This window comes from Cervus canadensis, chromosome 23 (assembly GCF_019320065.1).
Source record: "Cervus canadensis isolate Bull #8, Minnesota chromosome 23, ASM1932006v1, whole genome shotgun sequence".
Taxonomy (NCBI): Eukaryota; Metazoa; Chordata; class Mammalia; order Artiodactyla; family Cervidae; genus Cervus; species Cervus canadensis.
In genome coordinates this window covers 39,113,132-39,133,559 of record NC_057408.1, presented here as the reverse complement: position 1 = coordinate 39,133,559, position 20,428 = coordinate 39,113,132, and the positions used below count along the sequence as shown (strand labels likewise).

Sequence of the window (20,428 nt, the reverse complement as noted above, 5' to 3'; positions counted from 1 at the left end):
TAAGCAACTGAATAAGCACTGAACGAAGACTGCCTTTCTCAGGAATGCACTCTGCAGGCCAGCCTAGGCCAGGCTTTTCAGTTTTTCAGTCTGCCAGAGTATGGTCAAGGGAATGAAAGCCCAGAAACAGTGTCATTTCACACTGGTTACAATAGTGAAGTCAATCATTGGTAATTCAACCAAGAATTATCAGTGAATGCTAAGTCCACTGGGTGAACTTTCTGGAAACAGTTCCATATTCTTACAATTTCACTCAGTTGAAAGTAAAAGTGAAAGTCCACTCAGTCGTGTTCAACTCTTTGCGACCCCATGGACTGTAGTCCGCCAGGAGAATCTATGGGATTCTCCAGGCCAGAATACTGAATGTGGGTACCCTATCCCTTCTCCAGGGGATCTTCCTGACCCAGGGATCGAACCCAGGTCTCCCACACTGTAGGTGGATTCTTTAGCATCTGAGTCACTAAGTAAGACTATCACTCAGTTGAGTACTTGTTAATTATAACAGGAGGATGGATAAGTCTATTGACCATAACTTTAACCAAATGATCAAAGTTACTATCACTAGTTATCACTTTGGCCACCTGATGCAAAGAACTGACTCACTGGAAAACACTCTGAAGATGGGAAAGATTGAAGGCAAAAGGAGAAGAGGACGGCAGAGGACGAGATGGTTAGATGGCATGATCGACTCAATGGACATGAATCTAAGCAAACTCTGGGAGACAGTGAAGGACAGGGGAGGACTGCATGCTATGCAGTCCATGGGGTGGCAAAGAGTTGGACACGACTTAGTGACTGGACAACAATTCTCACTGGTTATGAGACAAACTTACACCATGCGTTTTATGATATGTATTATTGATACAATATTATAACTTATGTCATATTCCTGCCACAAGTGTTTTACCTGAATCTAGTCATGAGTACACACAAAGATCAATCCACATTGAGAGAAATTCTGCAAAGTAACTGGCCTTGACTCCTTAAAAAATGTCTATATAATGAGAGACAAACTAAACAAAAGTGTAAGGGACATTATAAGATTAAAGGGAACTTAAAAGTGATAACAAATGCAACATGTTATAACTCAATCATGTGGCAACCAACCAAATCAGAGAAGTCTGCGTGTGGATTGCATATTTGTGCCTGTTACCTAATTACTGTCTCTTACCTCTCACTGCACTCTTAACTCTGATTTGAGATACTGGAGCAGGGTCTTGTACGTGAACGGTGAACAGTTTTCTTCTGCCGGCTGGAGTAAAGTAAGGCTTTATCAGTAGAGGGCTCAGAAGGGCTCACAGGGCAAGGGGATTCCCAGCCTTGTTTTGGTTCTAATTTCTCCTTCCTCATGCAAAACTGCTGTTGGCTGGTCCGTGAGGAACCTCCAGCCCTCAGCCAGGTTCTCCACCCAGAAACTCTATTCACACTCCAGTCAACCTACACCAAGGTTCTCTGCTTCTGGGCCACGCGCTGAGCACAGCCACGCCCTCTCCTATAATGCCTTATCCTGCTTCGCAGGAGAACAGCTTCTTCCACAACTGACTCTTATATGGGTACGTTCCCGCATCCCTACAGGCTGTGAATATCCCCTGCATCTGCTATTCCTACATGCTTCAGACCAAGGTCTGTAAGCTTTCCCTGTGAAGGGCTAGACAATAAATAATCTACACTTCGTGGCTATAAGGCCTCTGTCACAACTAGTCAAATATGGTTTTGGAGAATAGGAGTAAAAATATATAAAAAAGATCGCTTTGAAGAGTTTGAAAGAAGCTGAAGGAAAGGGAGTCGACAGCATCTCACAGGCTCAGAAGAGCCTACACTGAAACCATCCCCTTTGACTTGCTGCCCGGCTTTAGCAGCCAGAAACCAGAAGGTGGCAGCAGAGAGCTATTCTAATGGAAGAGACTGCTGCGTGAGCAGAAAGGACAGCTAAAGAGCAAAGTGGAACAGTCAATGCTCTGTGTCCAAAGACCCATGTTTAAAGAGAAAAGGGAAGGAGAAACTAAGCATAAATAGATCTAAGCTCATAATCACAGATGTTTCATCCATTTGATTTCCAGCGACAAAAGGGGCACTAAGGAAAAGGTTGTAGAATTCATTACATAAGGTATGAGACACGAAGAGAGGGACATTGACTTTAAAATTAAGAATTAAAAGCATAAAGCAATATTTGGGATTTCTGCAAGTGGGCTGGGCTGAATTAGTGGTGCAAGGCAGCTCTGGCTGTGAATTGCTAGGGCAGTTTTAGGTGGTCAGGACCCTAATGCAAGTCCAGGATGCGGCCCACCCAACCTGGTTCTATCCAAAAGTAAACACAACAGTGCTATTTCATCTATCATTTTTTATGAAGGTATATGTGCTTTTTGTAGAAATATTTTAAAACTAAAACAATCAAAATGAAACCATAAAGCCAGAGATAACACATTTTGATTTTTTGGTGAATTCCTTTTTAGGTCTAGGGATTGAATACTATCTTGGGTAAAATTACCCTTGTAAGTTCTTTTTCAGCCACTTAAAAAAGAGGAATTTCATTAATTTTAAAAATTCTAAATGAAATGAACCCACAATATATACTTGTACTCATATATTTAACTATTACTCTATTACCTAGAAATTTATGTATTTAAATTTTCCCACTGTATTTTACCTATGTACTCAAGCTTTCCATAAAAATTTACTGAGGACTTACTTTGTTCTAAGTACTGTTAGACCTAGGGATGCAGCAGTGTACAAAATAGACAATAATTCTTGTCCCCCTGTAACGTACTTTCTAGCAGTTATTATGTAATTAATCATAAACACCTTTAAATTGCATCTATATAGCTTCTGTTTATCTTTGTTTTCTGGTGATTTTAAATCTTATTTTTATAAATAATGTTAATGAATTATAGATTTTGAATACACTTCAAATTCTTTACTTATTATGGATAAATTAACTTCTCAGAAAGGTTCTATTAATTTATACTGAGCTGGATACTCCAGCAGCTTATGAGAGTCGCTATACTGATATGTCTTTGCCTTTATCAAATATTAGTTTTGATTTATGTAAAATTGGCAAAACATGTTCTTTTTTCACAAAGTTACTGTGAGAGTAGAAGATAATGCATACAAAGTAGTAGACAAGGAGATATTCACATTAAGTATTCAACAAGCAGATTACTTTCAATATGTTACTTAGAATCTACACATTTATCAGGAGACAGACTTGAGTTAAACGTGCAAGTCAGTTATTGAAGACTGCATTATCCTAAAAAGTGAAAGTAGCCCCATTCTATGCAGTTAAGTTGTTTATCCCTAATATTTTTAAAAATATACCATCTATCAGGCTCCAAAACGTTTTATATTCAATATTATTCATTTATCCACAAGGCACAATGTAAGTATTGTTATACACATTTAAGAGGTGAAAAACCTAGGCTCAATATGGTTAAGCAATATTCTCAATATTTTCAAAATAAATACTTAGCAGAACAGGAATTTAAATTAGGAAACGTTTGACTCCAAAACCTATACTCTTTCAACAAAATCACATATCCCTTTGAAAAGAGAGAAAAAGAAACAAAATTCACAGATTTAAATGGAAATACTGAGGAGCTAATTCATCACCTCCTTTCTGGCAAACAAAGCCCTACTCCAGTGGAATAGGAATGGAAGTTATGTTTTCATACAGTTTTTGCAACAAGTCAAATAAAGTTTAATTTTGTTCTCAAATGCTTGTGCCATCAATATGCTTTATTTATACCATACCTTCCAGGTCTATTTACTACTCCCACGTACATGTGTCAGGAAAATAAACTGCTACTTAACTAAGGGAACACCTAGTTGCCTCTTGAAGAACTTAAGCGTTAACATACCTTCATTCTATCTCTGTTTTATCTGTTATCTTAACACTTTTCCCCAGTGAACATGTACGACTAATTGGATGTCCCAATATTACAATTAATGACTTCCTTTCATTCAACTTTGCTGAAGTATTCCTCCTCTGAATGTAGTACAGAAGAATCTTAGTAAACTAAAATCTAATGGAACAAAAGAAAAAGAGTGAAAATACGGATCAAAGAGAGAGAAAGAAAAGTGACTATGCTATCAATTTAAAGCACAAGTGACTCTGAGCTTCCAGGTTACTTAAAATAGAGGGACACATGAAACTTTAGAGCATGCTTCATTATTAATAAGGGAAGGAATAAAATTTATATCAAGAATATTTTTCTCTTAGTTCTGAAATCTAAAGTAAACCAGGTGCATAGATTTTTTGACCATTTTGCACAGTATGACCACTTCTCTCACTAGTATGAAAAACCTAAGTACCAATGGTCAATTTTGAACATACTTTTACCAGCCTTTGTTAAAAGCCAAGGACATAGTGTCAGTATCAATAGAGGCAGTAGCAGATGATGAAAAGTAGTATCTTCTAGATTTCAATAAGAGACATAAACCCTCAAGAATCTAAATGAAAAAATATCAGAATATTCATCATATAATCATTTTTATAAATACCATCATGTCATCTGTCCATTTTTTGATTGGTTTGTTTCCCTTGTTTTTTAATATTGAGTTGCATGAGCTGTTTGTATATTTTGGAGATTAATCCCTTGTCAGCTACTTCATTTGCAAATATTTTCCCCAAATCTAAAGGTTATCTTTTCATCTTGTTTATGGCTTCCTCTGCTGTGCAAAATCTTTTAACCTTGATTAGGTCTCATTCATTTATTTTTATTACTCCAGGAGGTGAGTCAAAAAGATCTTGCTGCAATTTATGTCCAAGAGTGTTCTGAGTATGCTTTCTTCTAAGAGGTTTATAGTGTCTGGCCTTATATTTAGGTCTTTATTCCACTTTGAGTTTATTTTTCTGTATGGTGTTAGAGGGTGTTCGGGTGTTCTAACATCATTCTTTCACATGTAGCTGTCCAGTCTTTCCAGAATTCCTTATTGAAGAGACTGTCTCTTCTCCACTGGAGACATTTCTCCAAAAAAAAAAGAAAACATACAGAGGGCCAACAAACATACGAAAAGATGCTCAACATCACTAATTCAAAATTAGAGAAATGCAAATCAAAACTACAATGAGGTAGCACCTCACAACAGTCAGAAGAGCCATCATCAAAAAATCTACAAACAATCAATGCTGGAGAGAATTATGGGGAAAAAGGACCCTCTTACAATGTTGCTGGGAATGTAAATAGGTACAGTCACTATGGAGAACGGTACTGAGGTTCTTATAAAACTGAAAACAGGGCTACCATCAGTTCAGTTCAATTCAGTCGCTCAGTCGTGTCTGACTCTTTGCGACCCCATGAATCGCAGCACACCAGGCCTCCTTGTCCACCACCAACTCCTGGAGTTTACTCAAACTCATGTCCATCGAGTCGGTGATGCCATCCAACTATCTCATCCTCTGTCGTCCCCTTCTCCTCCTGCCCCCAATCCCTCCCAGCATCAGGGTCTTTTCCAATGAGTCAACTCGTCGCATGAGGTGGCAAAAGTACCGGAGTTTCAGCTTCAGCATCAGTCCTTCCAATGAACACCCAGGACTGATCTCCTTCAGGATGGACTGGTTGGATCTCCTTGCAGTCCAAGGTGCTCTCAAGAGTCTTCTCCAACACCACAGCCCAAAAGCATCAATTCTTCAGCCCTTATCTTTCTTTATAGTCCAACTCTCACATCCATACATGACTACGGGAAAAACCATAGCCTTGAAAACTAACCTTCTAGTCACAACTTCCAAAAGCCTCAATTTTTCGACGCTCAGCTTTCTTCACAGTCCAACTCTCACATCCATACATGACCACTGGAAAAACCATAGCCTTGACCAGACGGAACTTTGTTGGCAAAGTAATGTCTCTGCTTTTTAATATTCTGTCTAGGTTGGCCATAACTTTCCTTCCAATGAGTAAGAGTCTTTTAATTTCATGGCTGCAATCACCATCTGCAGTGATTTTGGAGCCCCCCAAAAATAAAGTCTGACACTGTTTCCACTGTCTCCCCATCTATTTCCCATGAAGTGATGGGACCAGATGCCATGATCTTACTTTTCTGAATGTTGAGCATTCAGCCAACTTTTTCACTCTCCTCTTTCACTTTCATCAAGAGGCGCTTTAGTTCATCTTCACTTTCTGCCATAAGGGTGGTGTCATCTACATATCTGAGGTTATTGATATTTCTCCTGGCAGTCTTGATTCCAGTTTGTGCTTCTTCCAGCCCAGCGTTATGCAGAGCTACCATATGACCCAACAAATGCACTCCTGGGCATATACCCAGATAAAACCATAATTCAAAAAGATACAAGCACTCCAATGTTCATTGCAGCACTGTTTACAATAGCCAGGATGTGGAAAAAACCTAAATGTCCATCAACGAAGGAATGGATAAATCTGTACACACACACACACACACAATGGAATATTACTCAGCCATAAAAAGGAATGAAATGATGCCATCTGCAGAGATGTGGATGGACCCAGAGATTGTCATGCAGTGTGAAGTCAGAAAGAGAAAAAGAAATATTATATAATATTACTTATATGTGAAATCTAGAAAAATGATACAGATGAACTTATTTGCAAAGCAGAAACAGAGACACAGATATAGAGAACAAATGTATGGATACCAAGGGGGAAGGGGTGGTGGGAGATTGGGGTTGACATGCGTAGATAACTAATGAGAACCTACTGTATAGCATAGGGAGCTCTCTACTCAGTACTCTGTGACGACCTACATTGGAAGGAAATCCCAAAAAGAGGGGTTGCATTATACATATAGCTGATCACTTTGCTCTACAGCAGAAATTAACACAAGATTGTAAAGCAACTATATTCCAATAAAAATAAATTTAAGAATTGCAAAAAAAAAAATCATCAGTCTTACCTGGAAGAAGCTGTATAGTGCACAAGTCAAATTTTGGCTTATTAAAGCTTTGTTCTGTTATTGAAATGGACTTGCTCAGTAGGTTCTGACTTTCACTTTAGTCAAATAAAGGGTCTATAAACTTTGATTCAGAAATGAACAAATAATTGAAATGAGAGCCAAGATTTTTTTAAAAAAAAAAGTTCCGGGTTGCTTGAAATATTTGGGAAAAAAAAAGAAAGAACTCAAGGAAACTAACAAACTTTTAAACTATAAAGTTATAGACCATACTACTGTGGCCTAGAATAGTCTAAGGACATAACAATTGTCTTTTTCACATAGCATTAAAAATGACACTTAAAAAAACACTACTCAGCCATGAAAAAGAATGACATAATGCTATTTGCAGAAACATGGATGGACCTAGAGAGTAAATACTAAGTGAAATAAGTCAAACAGAGAAACACAAATTCCATATGATATCACTTATATGTATAATCTAAAATATGACACAAATGAACTTATTCATGAAACAGAACAGACTCACAGGCATAGAAAACAAACTATCATTACCAAAGGGGAAGGGAGGTGGGGAGGAATAAATCAGGAGTTTGGGGTTAGCTGATAGGCTACCATATGTGAATAGATGAAGATTGGGAACTATATGTAGTATCCGCTACTAAACTACAATGGAAACGTAATGTGAAAAAGAATATATATATATATATATGAATTACATTACTGTACAAGAAACTAGCACAACATTGTAAATCAATTATACTTCAATTTAAAAAAAGAAAAAATAACCATTAAACATCTACATTTTTTGAAACAGAATCATGCAATATCTTGGATCAGACCACAAGGGAATTAAAGTAGAAATAAATAACAGAGAGATAACCAGAAAATTCCAAAATATGGAGAGACTAAACATATTTTTAAATAATACATAATCCAAGAATCAACTGCAAAAGAATTTTAAAATATTTTGAACTAAATAAAAAATGGGGATGTAATTTATCAAAATTTGTGATACACAGTAAAAGCAGTACTTAAGGAAATTCACAGCACTGAATACATATATCAGAAAAGAAAAAGGTCTCACATCAAAAACCTAGGTTTCCACCTTAGAAACCTATAAAAACAACAGCAAATTAAATACAAAATATGCAGAAGAAAAGAATGAAAACAGAGACATCACTACAAATCCCATGTACATTGTAAGGATAATAAAGGAACACTGAAAAATTATTTGCTTAAAAATTATGTAACCTAGATAATCACCAATTCCTTAAGAGGCACAATCTTCCAAAATTCACAGAAGAAGAAACAGATGATCCAACCACTCTGGAAGACGTTTTGGTCTGAGACAAAACTATATTCTTATTTTAAGATCCAGCAATCACATTACTTGGTATTTACGCAAAGGAGTTGGAAACACAGACCCACACAAAAACCTGCACATGGATGTTTATAGTGACTTTATTTATAGCTGCCAATACTTGGAAGCAACCCAGATACTTATCAACAGATGAATGGATAAACAGTGGCAGCCAGACGGTAGAATATTATTCAGTGCTAAAAAGAAATGAGCTATTTTATGTCATGAAAACACACAGAGAAACCTTAAATGTATATTAGTAAATAAAAGAAATCAATCTGAAACGGCTACCTATTGTGTGATCTCAACTATAGGACAATGTGGAAAACATGAAAGTATGGAGTAAAAGATCAGTGGTTGCCATGATTTCAGGAGAGGAATGAAGAAGAGGAGCATACAAGATTTTTAGGGCAGTTAAAATACTCTGTCCTTCAACTCAATTTTGCTGTGACCCTAATGCCACGCTAAAAAACCCAAAGTCTTGAAAATGATCCCTACTATGGTTATTTTGAATTTTTGAACCTAACTGACTCTTTGTTGTTCAGAGTGTATGTTTAGTTAGTATCCAATTGACTATTTTATTCCAAGACCAGCATCAGAAGAACTTGTCCCCAAAGTCACCAGAGCTACCTAAAAGCCATGCTACTTTGGAAAATCACTCTAAAATAAGTGTATTAATAATTCCAAAGTGAGCATATTAAAAACAACCACACAGAATTATGAATGTTAAATTAATTAACTTGTATAAAGAGACCCGCATACAATAAGCTTGCAGAAAACTCTGTAACCCTTTCTACTGCCATTCTTTTCTACTAAGTTTCCACTTAGTTGTAACACTATAAGTTTATCCTGGAATCAGAGTGGCTTGATATTTCACTTTTCTACCAAAATTCCAATATGTCTGAGCAAAAAGCCCTGAAATTCCTGCAGCTTGCATAGAAATCTTCTACTGAAGTGTTAAGAAGTTCTTAACATCTGATGAGAGCTTTCAAGATTTAGTTTTTACAATATCACATTCTCCAGGTAACACTGAATGATTTTCTGGTCACACCATAATTGAACACACTTTTCCCTTTTATTGATTCATCTCCCATCACTATTAGCTAATTTTATCCTAGGACCTGGCTAATCACATCTTTTCTGAATAGACCAGTTATTAGGATTGAATGTATGGAAATACTGTGGCAAATCATTTGCAACAGCTGGAAAATTCCAGAAACTGCTAGATATTTTGATTGTTCCGAATAGCTTCTAGTCTAAGTTGCCTAAAACTTATTGGGGCATTTTATGATGTATTTGAAAAAGAAAATTCAGAAAGTCTACTTCTAAGATACTAGAAGGTTATTTTTCAAATCTAGCTCAGAGGTGGTTTGGTTGTAATTAATTTCTGGATGACATGTACTAAGGACTAATTTCAGGCCAGGATCAACAAATACACAAAATTTTCTGCAAGGAAAACATGATGCCCTGACTCAGAAAATTATATAGACTTTCCTTAATTAGTCATTGAAATACAGTGGGACATTACAAAGGGAGAAATTATTAAAAATCAATTACTACAAATACAAATTATCTAAGAATTGTCTATAAATTTACTTTTAAGTTATCACCATTCTGACACATATATACATCATAGAAATTTAGTGTCCTATATATATTCAATTCAGAGATTAGCAGACATGTTTAACAATAGGGAGTATTTACTGAATGGAGTAATTTAATTCTGTTACTTCCTTCTAGTTATCTCTCAGCTACCACAGGGTGATAAAAAATCTGATGAACAACTTCTTCAATTCTGCTTGATCTAGCCAGAGAGACACTTTGCCTTGGCAAAGCAAGTACAGAGGAGTCAAATCAAATTTGCACTTAACCTACAAACTGTAGTTTACGGCATCAGGAAAATTTAGAAAAAAACAAACAGTTCAATACAACATCCTTCTTAATAGGTGAGTGCCTCAGATTAGTGAAGCAATACATATGAAGAACTAAAGTAGGTTGTGACAGCTATGTGACAAATACATGAATGATATTAAGGGTTTCCTGTCAACTGAAAAAAATAAAACATTGTTAAACGGCCAAATCAGTGCATGACATTTTCACTGACAGTTTCAATGAAGAAATTAATCTATGGCCATAGATACACACATATTAATGAAAAATTAAATTATAAATAACATAATCACTGCCATATTTCTAAAATAATTTTGAGAGTAATTTTTGCTATATATAATTTTTATTATACTAATTTTGGAATATATAAGATATGAGCATCCCATTCAATAAATAACCCAAGGGAAGAGACACAGACACAACACACCAAGTCAGCCAGACAGCTGGTCTCAGTGTGGGAAGAAAACCCTGATCTTTCAATACAGAACCACTTATGGGAAGGCAATCTACATGTCCTAAACAGCACAAGACAAAGTCTTCATTGAAAATAGTTCTACTACAGGGCCTGGACAGAAATGTAGATTCTACATGTTACAGATACTTGTATAACCAAAATCTTTAATTAAAAAAAATGCCGTGGGACTTCCCTGGTGGTTCAGTGTTTAAGAATTTTCCTGCCAATGCAGGGGACACAGGTTCAATTCCTGGTCTGGGAACTAAGATCCCATGTGACCCAGGGCAACTTAGCCCACATGCACCACAACTACTGAAGCCCACGCTCCCTAGAGCCCATGCTCTGCAACAAGAGAAGTTTCCACAATGAGAAGCCCAAGCATTGCAGCTAGAGAGTAGCCCCTGCTCACCATGACAGAGAAAGTCTGCTCACAGCAACAAAGTCCCAGAACAGCCACCACCCCCACCAAAAAAAAAAAAAAAAAGTCAGAGATGGGAGAGGTTTGGATGTGATGTGTGATGGACAAAAGTAGCCTGTTAAAGTGGTCCTTCAGGTGTGGAAAAATGAAGCTGACTTTGCTAATCTCTATTTCAAGTGCCAGGGAGTGGCTATTTGTCATCTTTCTCACTTAGGAGTGAATGTTGTTTTCACAGCGCTGTGGTCAACTAATTGCTTGGTACTCTAGAAGCTAAAAACTTGCAGGTCTAATGTAGGCACTCTCTGGTATGGATGCAAGGGCACTTCCAATCATCCCTTCTTCCTGCCAGAGACAGGAACTGTTTTACAGGTTAGGTATGTGGGATGAGACTGAAGCCAGCATCACTCTCTTCTGGGGATCCAGGTAGTTTAACGTTGGTGATAGACAAAAGTAGGCACCAGTGTTGATTAGCTACATTGAGCCCCATTTCTCGTCTATTAGGGCTGACCTCTAAAGAAAAGTTGGTTTTTCTTCTGATTTATAGGAGTGACTTTTCTGAAAAAGACTAATATAGCTTGCATTAAAATCTATCAATATTAAATCAATAAAGTTCAGGCTCATTACCCTTTTCATAACCAAGAAGAAAACAGAGATACAAACCTTGAATTTTCTTCTCACTTCTGCTACTTTCTGTTCTAATTCCTCTGTTTTAAATCTGGTTAGGTGAAAAAGAGCACTGATGTTATAAGCTTCCTTGTATAGTTGTTTAAGAAACTCTTCATTTTTTGACCTCATTTTCAACAAAGATTGGATTTCAGACTCGAGCTCTGATTTTTTCCTTATACTGTAAAAAAAATAAATAAATAAAGCATAAATATTGATATGATTATTCCAAAAGAGGATATATTGAGGCAAATATATTTAATAACGATAAAAAGGGAACAAAATTGTATTTTACGTTGCCAAAAATACAAAATAACCATACACTTAATCTAAACTAAGAGAAAAATACATCCCTAAATTCCATTTCCTTTTCTGCTTCTCCTGATGGCTACTTCTAATTGTTAAACTGTCCTCAATATCAGGAGAAAAAGCATATGAATAAGAAAGGCTTGGCAAACCAAGATGCTCAAATTTCAGAGCACTGATTTCCTTCTGTAGCCACCCATCCTTTCTAATCCTACATAACATTGCTACTAAGAATAATAAAATACAAGAAAAATTCAGCCCATGAAAAAGAGAAACAAAACTCAATGAAAGAAAACAACGAAAACAAAACTCTCAAAAAGAAAACCAATAGCTAAGGGAAAAGAGTTGGTAGGGAAAGAAAGAAGGTAAGACGTTATTATCACTGTAAGATTCTCAAAGACACAGAGAAATACAAGATTCTATGGCACACGAGTTGTCCATATTAGTTGTCCATACTAGTCCACAGACTGGTTGTCCACTAGTTTCTACGGCAGTTACTGTCCACACTGGGTACTGCCTTTGTTCCAAATATAAATCACTGAGGCATACAATATAAGAAAATACAAAAATATATATATATAGTTACACTCACAAATGAGGTAACCATGTTTGTAGAATAGAATGGAACTAGAAAGCAAAGCAGCAGTTAGGGACCTAAGGACAGTCATTACAAAAGAAACAAAAAAGTAACTATGTGAGGTCATTGATGTGTGGTAATTATTTCACAAAGTATACGTGTGTCAAATCATCACATTTCATGCTTTTAACGTGTACAATTTTGTCATTTGTACCTCAGTAACACTGAAAAAATTTTAAATGAAATGACAGGTAGGAGGTGTGTGTAACAAAATTTTATGTGAAAAATTTCCAGTACTGAAAACCAGGATGGGTCATTAAATTGAAAAGTCCCACTTAGTACTAAACTGGATATGTTAGACACCCAGAAACACACATCCCCATAGATGTGCAACTGTGAAATTTCAGAACTCTGAAAATAGGAAGGGAAAATTCTAAACTTCCCAGAGAGAAAAAACAGATTATCTACAAAGAAATGATATCCAAATGTCATCAGATGTCTTATCAAGCAAAACTAAATGAAATACAGGTAAGCTCAGATTTAATGTAAAACATGATGACTATAATTAATAATAGTAAAAATAATACTGTATTAAATACAGGAAATTTGCTAAGACTGTATATCTCAAGTGCCAGTATTCTGGTCTGGAGAATTCCAGGGACTGTATAGTACATGGGGTCACAAAGAGTCGGACCCGCTGACTTTCACTTTCACACCACAGGCACACACACAAAAGGTAACTGCATGAGATGATGTCTTAATTAGCTTGATTGGGATATTCATTTCACTATGTACATTCAAATCATCATGATATACACCTTATGTATGTACAATAGTTTAAAAATTAAATGAAAGAATAAAATGAATAATAGTTTCAAATTATGAGAAAAAATGACTTCAGATCTAGAATATGATACCTTGAGAAAATCCCTGTTTGAATGAATATGGATTGAATAGAAAATGAGGTGTGAGTTCATGGAAACAGGAGTGTCTATTTGAATAAGATTTTTCACACAAAGAATGGAAGGGCATTTGCGGGATGCAGTGCTCTGCTTTGTCTTGTATTTGCTTCTTCTAAGCTGAGCAATATTATACAATGTTAATAAACCATTAAAATAGAGAAAAATAACAATGACTCATGGAAAAGAGGAAAAATTGTAGGTGCCAAGCCTCTGAGTGTATTAAGCAAGAACAGCGTCCATGTGGCAAGTGTATGGGTGGTGAGTACTCCTATACAGAAGAGTCTTCCATTATTTGATCAGAATGTGTGAAGACAGATGCAAATAGGCTGGTAAGAGAAAAGGTAATTCCCATTTAATTGCATGTATGTTCTTTATGAATTACAATGGGAGATTATTAGCTTAAAATGAGGGTGATGTGCATATTAGGACTGAGGAGAGAGAGAGGATATGAAACAGTTGTTAGAAAAACTGAAGTGTCTAGAAATTTCTTGGCACGTTAAATATCGCTTGAGACTTATAGCCATAGAATTTAAGTTCTACTCAAGGGCAAATGTATTCCAATGTTAATGAAGCTTAAATATGAGGGTCTCTAACTGATCCTAGCCCTTAAAAAGTCCTTTGAGTGCCCCTAATGGTATTTCTACATGGTCATATGTTTTTGTTAAAGTTTGCAAAAATGAGATATTTTAACCACAATTTATTAAGACTGTTTTCTCTATTTTTCCTTTTCTAATATAATTTATCTTCTGTCAAGTGACATTAAAATGACTGTGAGCATTCTGTATTATAATTTTATGCTCCTTCTTTCATAACGAGGCTTCGCCTTCTATAACCTTTGAAAGTGAAAGTGAAGTCGCTCAGTCGTCTCCGACTCTTTGCGACCCCATGGACTGTAGCCTACTGGGCTCCTCTATATATGGGATTTTCCAAGCAAGACTCCTGGAGTGGGCTGTCATTTCTTTCTCCTCTATAACCTTTCAGGGTCCACCGAACCAGTATCCACCCATGATGACAGTGATTAGCATAGCTGTGTTTTCTTAGCCACAATCAACTGTTAGGATCCTGGTTTAGTCCAAAAATATACTTTCAGGTCATAGAAACAAAGTTTCGGAAGCGATTTTAAATGAATGCTTATTTTGATTATAAGTAGGTTGTACAAAAAAGGAAGGAAAACAAGAAGGGGATATACAAATACACTAGGGATGAGAGACTAATCATCATAAAGGGTTATATAATTGCTGAAGCAACAGCAGTACGAGAGGAAGTAAGTTGAAGAGAGAGGTTCTGGCTGTCAGGGAGTAGATTCTTAAAATCAAGACCAGCGGGTAACTCCAGTGCTGGAAATGACAAGATGGTTTGTGTGAGGTAGAAGACAAGATGGTTAGGAATCTGGAGGTCTAAGAACTGAGAATCCAAGTTCTAGTATGTACTTTAATAGAGACCAAATTCAGATTTTGATTGCTTGTGAAGAGGGAGCGAACAGAAACAGGAAGGGCTATTTACATGCAAGATTTCAACCCCTTTTTAAAAAGTCTAAAGTAGGCTAATGCATCTCTGAGTAGTTAATTTTGAATAGGGCATATACCATTTTCTCTATCTAAAACTTAAAACTAAAACTTAAAAAATAAAATAAAACCAAAATAGCTTAAGCATTTTCATTCAGAAGTTTGCTGCTAAATGCTAGAAAAATCATATTCTATATCTATACTCCTAAGAAGTAACTCAGATTAATAGGCTGATAAGATATAGCTGTATGCAGGTCAGGAAGCAACAGTTAGAACTGGACGTAGAACAACAGACTGGTTCCAAATAGGAAAAGGAGTACATCAAGGCTGTATATTGTCACCCTGCTTATTTAACTTCTATGCAGAGTACATCATGAGAAATGCTGGGCTGGAAGAAGCATAAGCTGGAATCAAGATTGCTGGGAGAAATATTAATAACCTCAGGTATGCAGATGACACCATGCTTATGGCAGAAAGTGAAGAGGAACTAAAAAGCCTCTTGATGAAAGTGAAAGAGGAGAGTGAAAAAGTTGGCTTAAAACTCAACATTCAGAAAACTAAGATCATGACATCTGGTCCCATCACTTCATGGGAAATAGATGGGGAGACAGTGGAAACAGTGACAGACTTTATTTTTTTGGGCTCCAAAATCACTACAGATGGTGACTGCAGATATGAAACTAAAAGATGCTTACTGCTTGGAAGGAAAGTTATGACCAACCTAGATAGCATATTAAAAAGCAGAGACATTACTTTGCCAACAAAGGTCCATCTGGTCAAGGCTATGGTTTTTCTAGTGGTCATGTATGGATGTGAGAGTTTGTGAAGAAAGCTGAGCGCCGAAAAACGGATGCTTTTCAACTGTGGTGTTGGAGAAGACTCTTGAGAGTCCCTTGGATTGCAAGGAGATCCAACCAGTCCATCCTGAAGGAGATCAGTTCTGGGTGTTCATTGGAAGGACTGATGCTGAAGCTGAAACTCCAGTACTTTGGCCACCTCATGCGAAGAGTTGATTGGAAAAGACCCTGATGCTGGGAGGGATTGGGGGCAGGAGGAGCAGGGGACAACAGAGGATGAGATGGCTGGATGGCATCACCGACTTGATGGGCATGAGTTTGAGTAAACTCCGGGAGTTGGTGATGGACAGGGAGGCCTGGCATGCTGCGATTCATGGGGTCACAAAGAGTCGGACACGACTGAGCAACTGAACTGAACTGAAGATATAGCTACACGAGTATGAAAAACACAGTACCCTGGGAATTCATTCTAAGCATTCCAGGCTATTCAACAACTTCAATCATATTCTAACTGCTATCTCTACAAATAAATCACCATCCTGTTAACTCTTGATAAACATATTTCATAAAATATATCAGTCTGTCTTTATAGTGTTCAATAGCCTTTTTGCTCATTTCCCTCAATGATCAATCCCATCTTTGGATCACTGCAGTTACAGTGGCATTTTCTTGCTTGAGGTATGGTAGAGCATTAGAAGTAGGTATTTAGAATATTTTACAGAGCTTAAATGTAAGAAAATGGCTATATAGAAATTCATACCACACTGTTAACTTCAGCAAACTAAATCCAAACGAATCAACTTCAAGTCATCTTAAGTTCATTTCCTTGACGTAGGTTGCTGAAGCCTATCTATCATGTGAATAAGCAATCAAGTAAAACTATTTGCTCACATCAAAAGTCCCAAATACAAAGGGTTCATTGTAAATGGATGCTGGCTTATTTGAAAGACAAAATTATTAAATTATGCACTGCTACTCCAAGGTAAGTAATCATATACCATCATCATCACCAAAAGGTCTTGCAGATATTTGTTATACACAGAGTACTGAACAAAGTTTGTTGAAAATTGCATCTCTCTTTTAATATTTCCATTTTAAAAATGGACTATATAGGAACAATAGATCATATACCTAATTAATTATTTAATTAGTATCTTCATGTTAGCATAGGTGCATAGTAGAACAAGTTCATGTACTGCTCAGCTTCAATAAGTGGTAGAGTCTGGAAAGCAGTTTTAGAGAGGTGTTAGGAACTTCAAAGTATTAGAGCCAATCTTCTATAAATCTATTTAACATTTGTAAATAGCAATGATGCTAAGAAATATTTCTAAACAAAAAATCATATATATTTAAAATAAGTCATAAAAATAGAAACCTAAATATTAGAGTAATTCTCACAAAAATTAAGGTTCACCCATATAGTAGACTTTTGTATAGATATTTAAATGACGTATTTGAAATCTGTATAACAATATGGCAAAACTTCAACTATACCATGATGGAAATAAAATCAGAATACACAGTTTCATCAAGAAAGAAATAGCAATATATTAATAGTGATTACTTCTATTGGCATGATCTTAGGTTTTCAATCTCTTTTTGTACATTTTACATTTTCTTTTCTACACTAAATATGCATTACAATCAAGCTGCCAAAAAGATCATACAAGATGCTTTTGCTCTGAATGCCCTGGAAATTTGATAAAATGGAGTTTTGAGTATCATAGTTTGGGAAATTAAAAAAAAAAAAATCTTGGGCATATCCAAGGAAACAAACTGAAAAGCAGAACCACTCTCAAAAATATAAAGATGCAAATGATTAACAACTTTTTCCTAGGACTCAGAGATTTCCCACCTACAGTTTCCAAAAGAAAATGGACAACACACATTAAAGACAGCCAAGAACACAGGGGTAAGAGACAGCAAAAGCATCAGTGAGAAGAATAAGATACAGAAGCAAGTAACAAAATTACACATATTTACATTATTGGACATAGATTAGAAAATAACTATTCATATCATGTTTAAGAAGCGAAAGATAAGCTTTAAATATCTGTAAAAAACAGAGAATCATAAAATGACTTAGAAGACTTGGAAGTAAAGCAAATGAAATTTGGAAATGAGTAATTACTTTTGCACCTATCTATCTTAGTAAGAGATTTGCAAAAACAAGATTATCCTAAGAACTACTGTGACATATGAACCGCTGATTTATGTGATCACATTTTGCCTCAGTCCTTTGTTTTCTCTTCTTTTGGAACATTACTTAGATATATGGCAGATATGATCTTATCTGCACATCTTTCAGTTTCTCTTTCATTCTGCAAACATTTTACCATTTCTCTCTTCAACATTGCTTCTTCTCAATCTGCTGCTAAAATCACTGATTCAATTTTAAGTTTCAGATACAAATTTGAGGAAAGAAATTAGTAAGTGACATCTTAAGGTATTACATGAACAAGCATAATGTATACTATGGAATTTCTTCTCTATAACCATGGCTACATTCCCACTTCCTGTACTAGTGTTCCCAATTGTTCATTATCTCTCTTTTTAAGATTAGACTTCCTGCCTGGTTAACACTGGACTTGGCCATATGACTTGTTTTGGTCAATGGAGTGTGAACAGAAGTAAAATTTTTCATCTTTTATGGGAGCTATAGAGCCACTGAGTGATCTCACTAATGCACTTGTGCTACCAAAGCAACATGCCCTAGAAGGATCTGATCCTTCACCTGGATCTGAGAAGCAGAAATAAGATGAAGCACACACAAGCAGACACAGCTCAGCTTCAGTATGAATGAGAAATAGACCTTTATACTTGTATACCACTGGGCTTCCCAGGTGGCGCTAGTGGTAGAGAACACACCTGCCAATGCAGGAGACATAAGAGATGTGGGTTTGATCCCTGAGTCAGGAGGATCCCCTGGAGAAGGGCCTGGCAACCCACTCCAGCATTCTTGCTTGGAGAACCCCATGGGCAGAGGAGCCTGGCAGCATACAGTCCATAGGGTCACACAGAGTCGGGCATGACAAATGATTTAGCAAGCACGCAACCCTAAGACTTGGTGGATGCTCATTACTGTTGGATAATCTAAAGAAGTTTAACTCTCACACTCTTTTCCTTTCCTCCAGAGCTGTCTTGTCATTAGCTTACCAACTCTTCAGACTTGTCTTCTCCCCTGGTTCTCTTTCTTAATAAAGTAAAGTATACAGCTACAATTTTAGGTTATCGTTTAGAAAACAATGTCCTTTTTGCTTTCTTTAAAATAGTATGTTTAACATGCAGATGAATTTTACAGTTTCATTCTATCATCCAAAGATAAAATAAGCACAAATAAATTGTATCAAGCTTTATATACAACTGCCCAGTATCATCATCACCTCTATTCTTTCTGCTTCTCCTCCTTTCAATAATTAATAATGGATAGCATAGTATGGGTCAGGAACTATGCTTGATGATGAAGATTCAGCGATGAAGAAAATATGGCCATGGCTTATGTCTTCCCTTGTGGATCTTCCCATTTGTTAAGGAAGATGGACATCAGTCAAATATTTACATACAAAAAACCTGCAAATCTGACAAATTATATGAAGGAGAAGAGAAAATGTGCCATCTACACACATACTAGAGGGACTGGATTTAACCGGACAATCAATGAAAGCTTCCCAGAACTGACTCCTCAGCTGTAATCTTCAGTACAGACAGCAATTTACTAAGTAGAAGTTAAAGGAAAAACATTTATTGAAAAGAAATTAGCATGAAAACACCTTGGAGGCTGGAGAAAAAAAGTAACAAGGAGAAGTTGAAGTAAGGACACTATATTTGAACCAAGTAATCAGGATGAACCTTGTGTTACAGGAGACTGCAGAACCAGGCATACCTGCCTATTGAGGGACCTTGTGGGATACATTAAGGTGGGACCTTTGTCCCCTCACCCTGCTAAAATTAGTGTAAGTATGGAGGGAAATGGATCATATTTATGTTTAAAAATTAAAAGAAAAAGAGGATGCACTAACCATAATGTAGATAATGCATTAGAAAGGGAACATAGTTACTGCAGGAAAACCAGCATTGGGAGGGAGCTATGCTCACCACTATACCACCAATGCTGCACAAAACCAGTTTTGGAAATACCATAAGTTCAGTTTTACGAGAGCTCTGGTGTAGAGTGAAGCAGATAGATTAAAAATTTATTTAGTATGTGGAACATTTCCTGTTAACATGTCAACTGCTGCTGCTGCTGCTAAGTCGCTTCAGTCGTGTCCGACTCTGTGTGATGCCATAGACGGCAGCCCACCAGGCTCCCCCATCCCTGGGATTCTTCAGGCAAGAACGCTGGAGTGGGTTGCCATTTCCTTCTCCAATGCATGAAAGTGAAAAGTGAAAGTGAAGTCACTCAGTCGTGTCCAACTCTTAGCGACCCCACGGACTGCAGCCTACCAGGCTCCTCTGTCCACGGGATTTTCCAGGCAAGAGTACTGGAGTGGGTTGCCATTGCCTTCTCCGAACATGTTGACTATAAGGGTTGAAATAAAAAGAGAAATCAAGAAAATTCATGCATTTATGAGCCAAGAAATCTAGTTTAGCAGTTTCAGGGAAGAATTGAGTATTGACTGAAGGAGATTATGA

General features: G+C 36.7%; 1 protein-coding gene across 1 annotated transcript in view; it reads right to left on the bottom strand.

Annotated features, from left to right (window-relative positions):
- CCDC178 (coiled-coil domain containing 178) overlaps nt 1–20,428 on the bottom strand; it is a 369,825-nt gene that overhangs the window by 250,416 nt on the left and 98,981 nt on the right. The window contains exon 12 of the mRNA XM_043444502.1: nt 11,647–11,830. Within this exon, the coding sequence (XP_043300437.1) occupies nt 11,647–11,830 (184 nt within the window). The remainder of the gene's footprint in view (nt 1–11,646; nt 11,831–20,428) is intronic.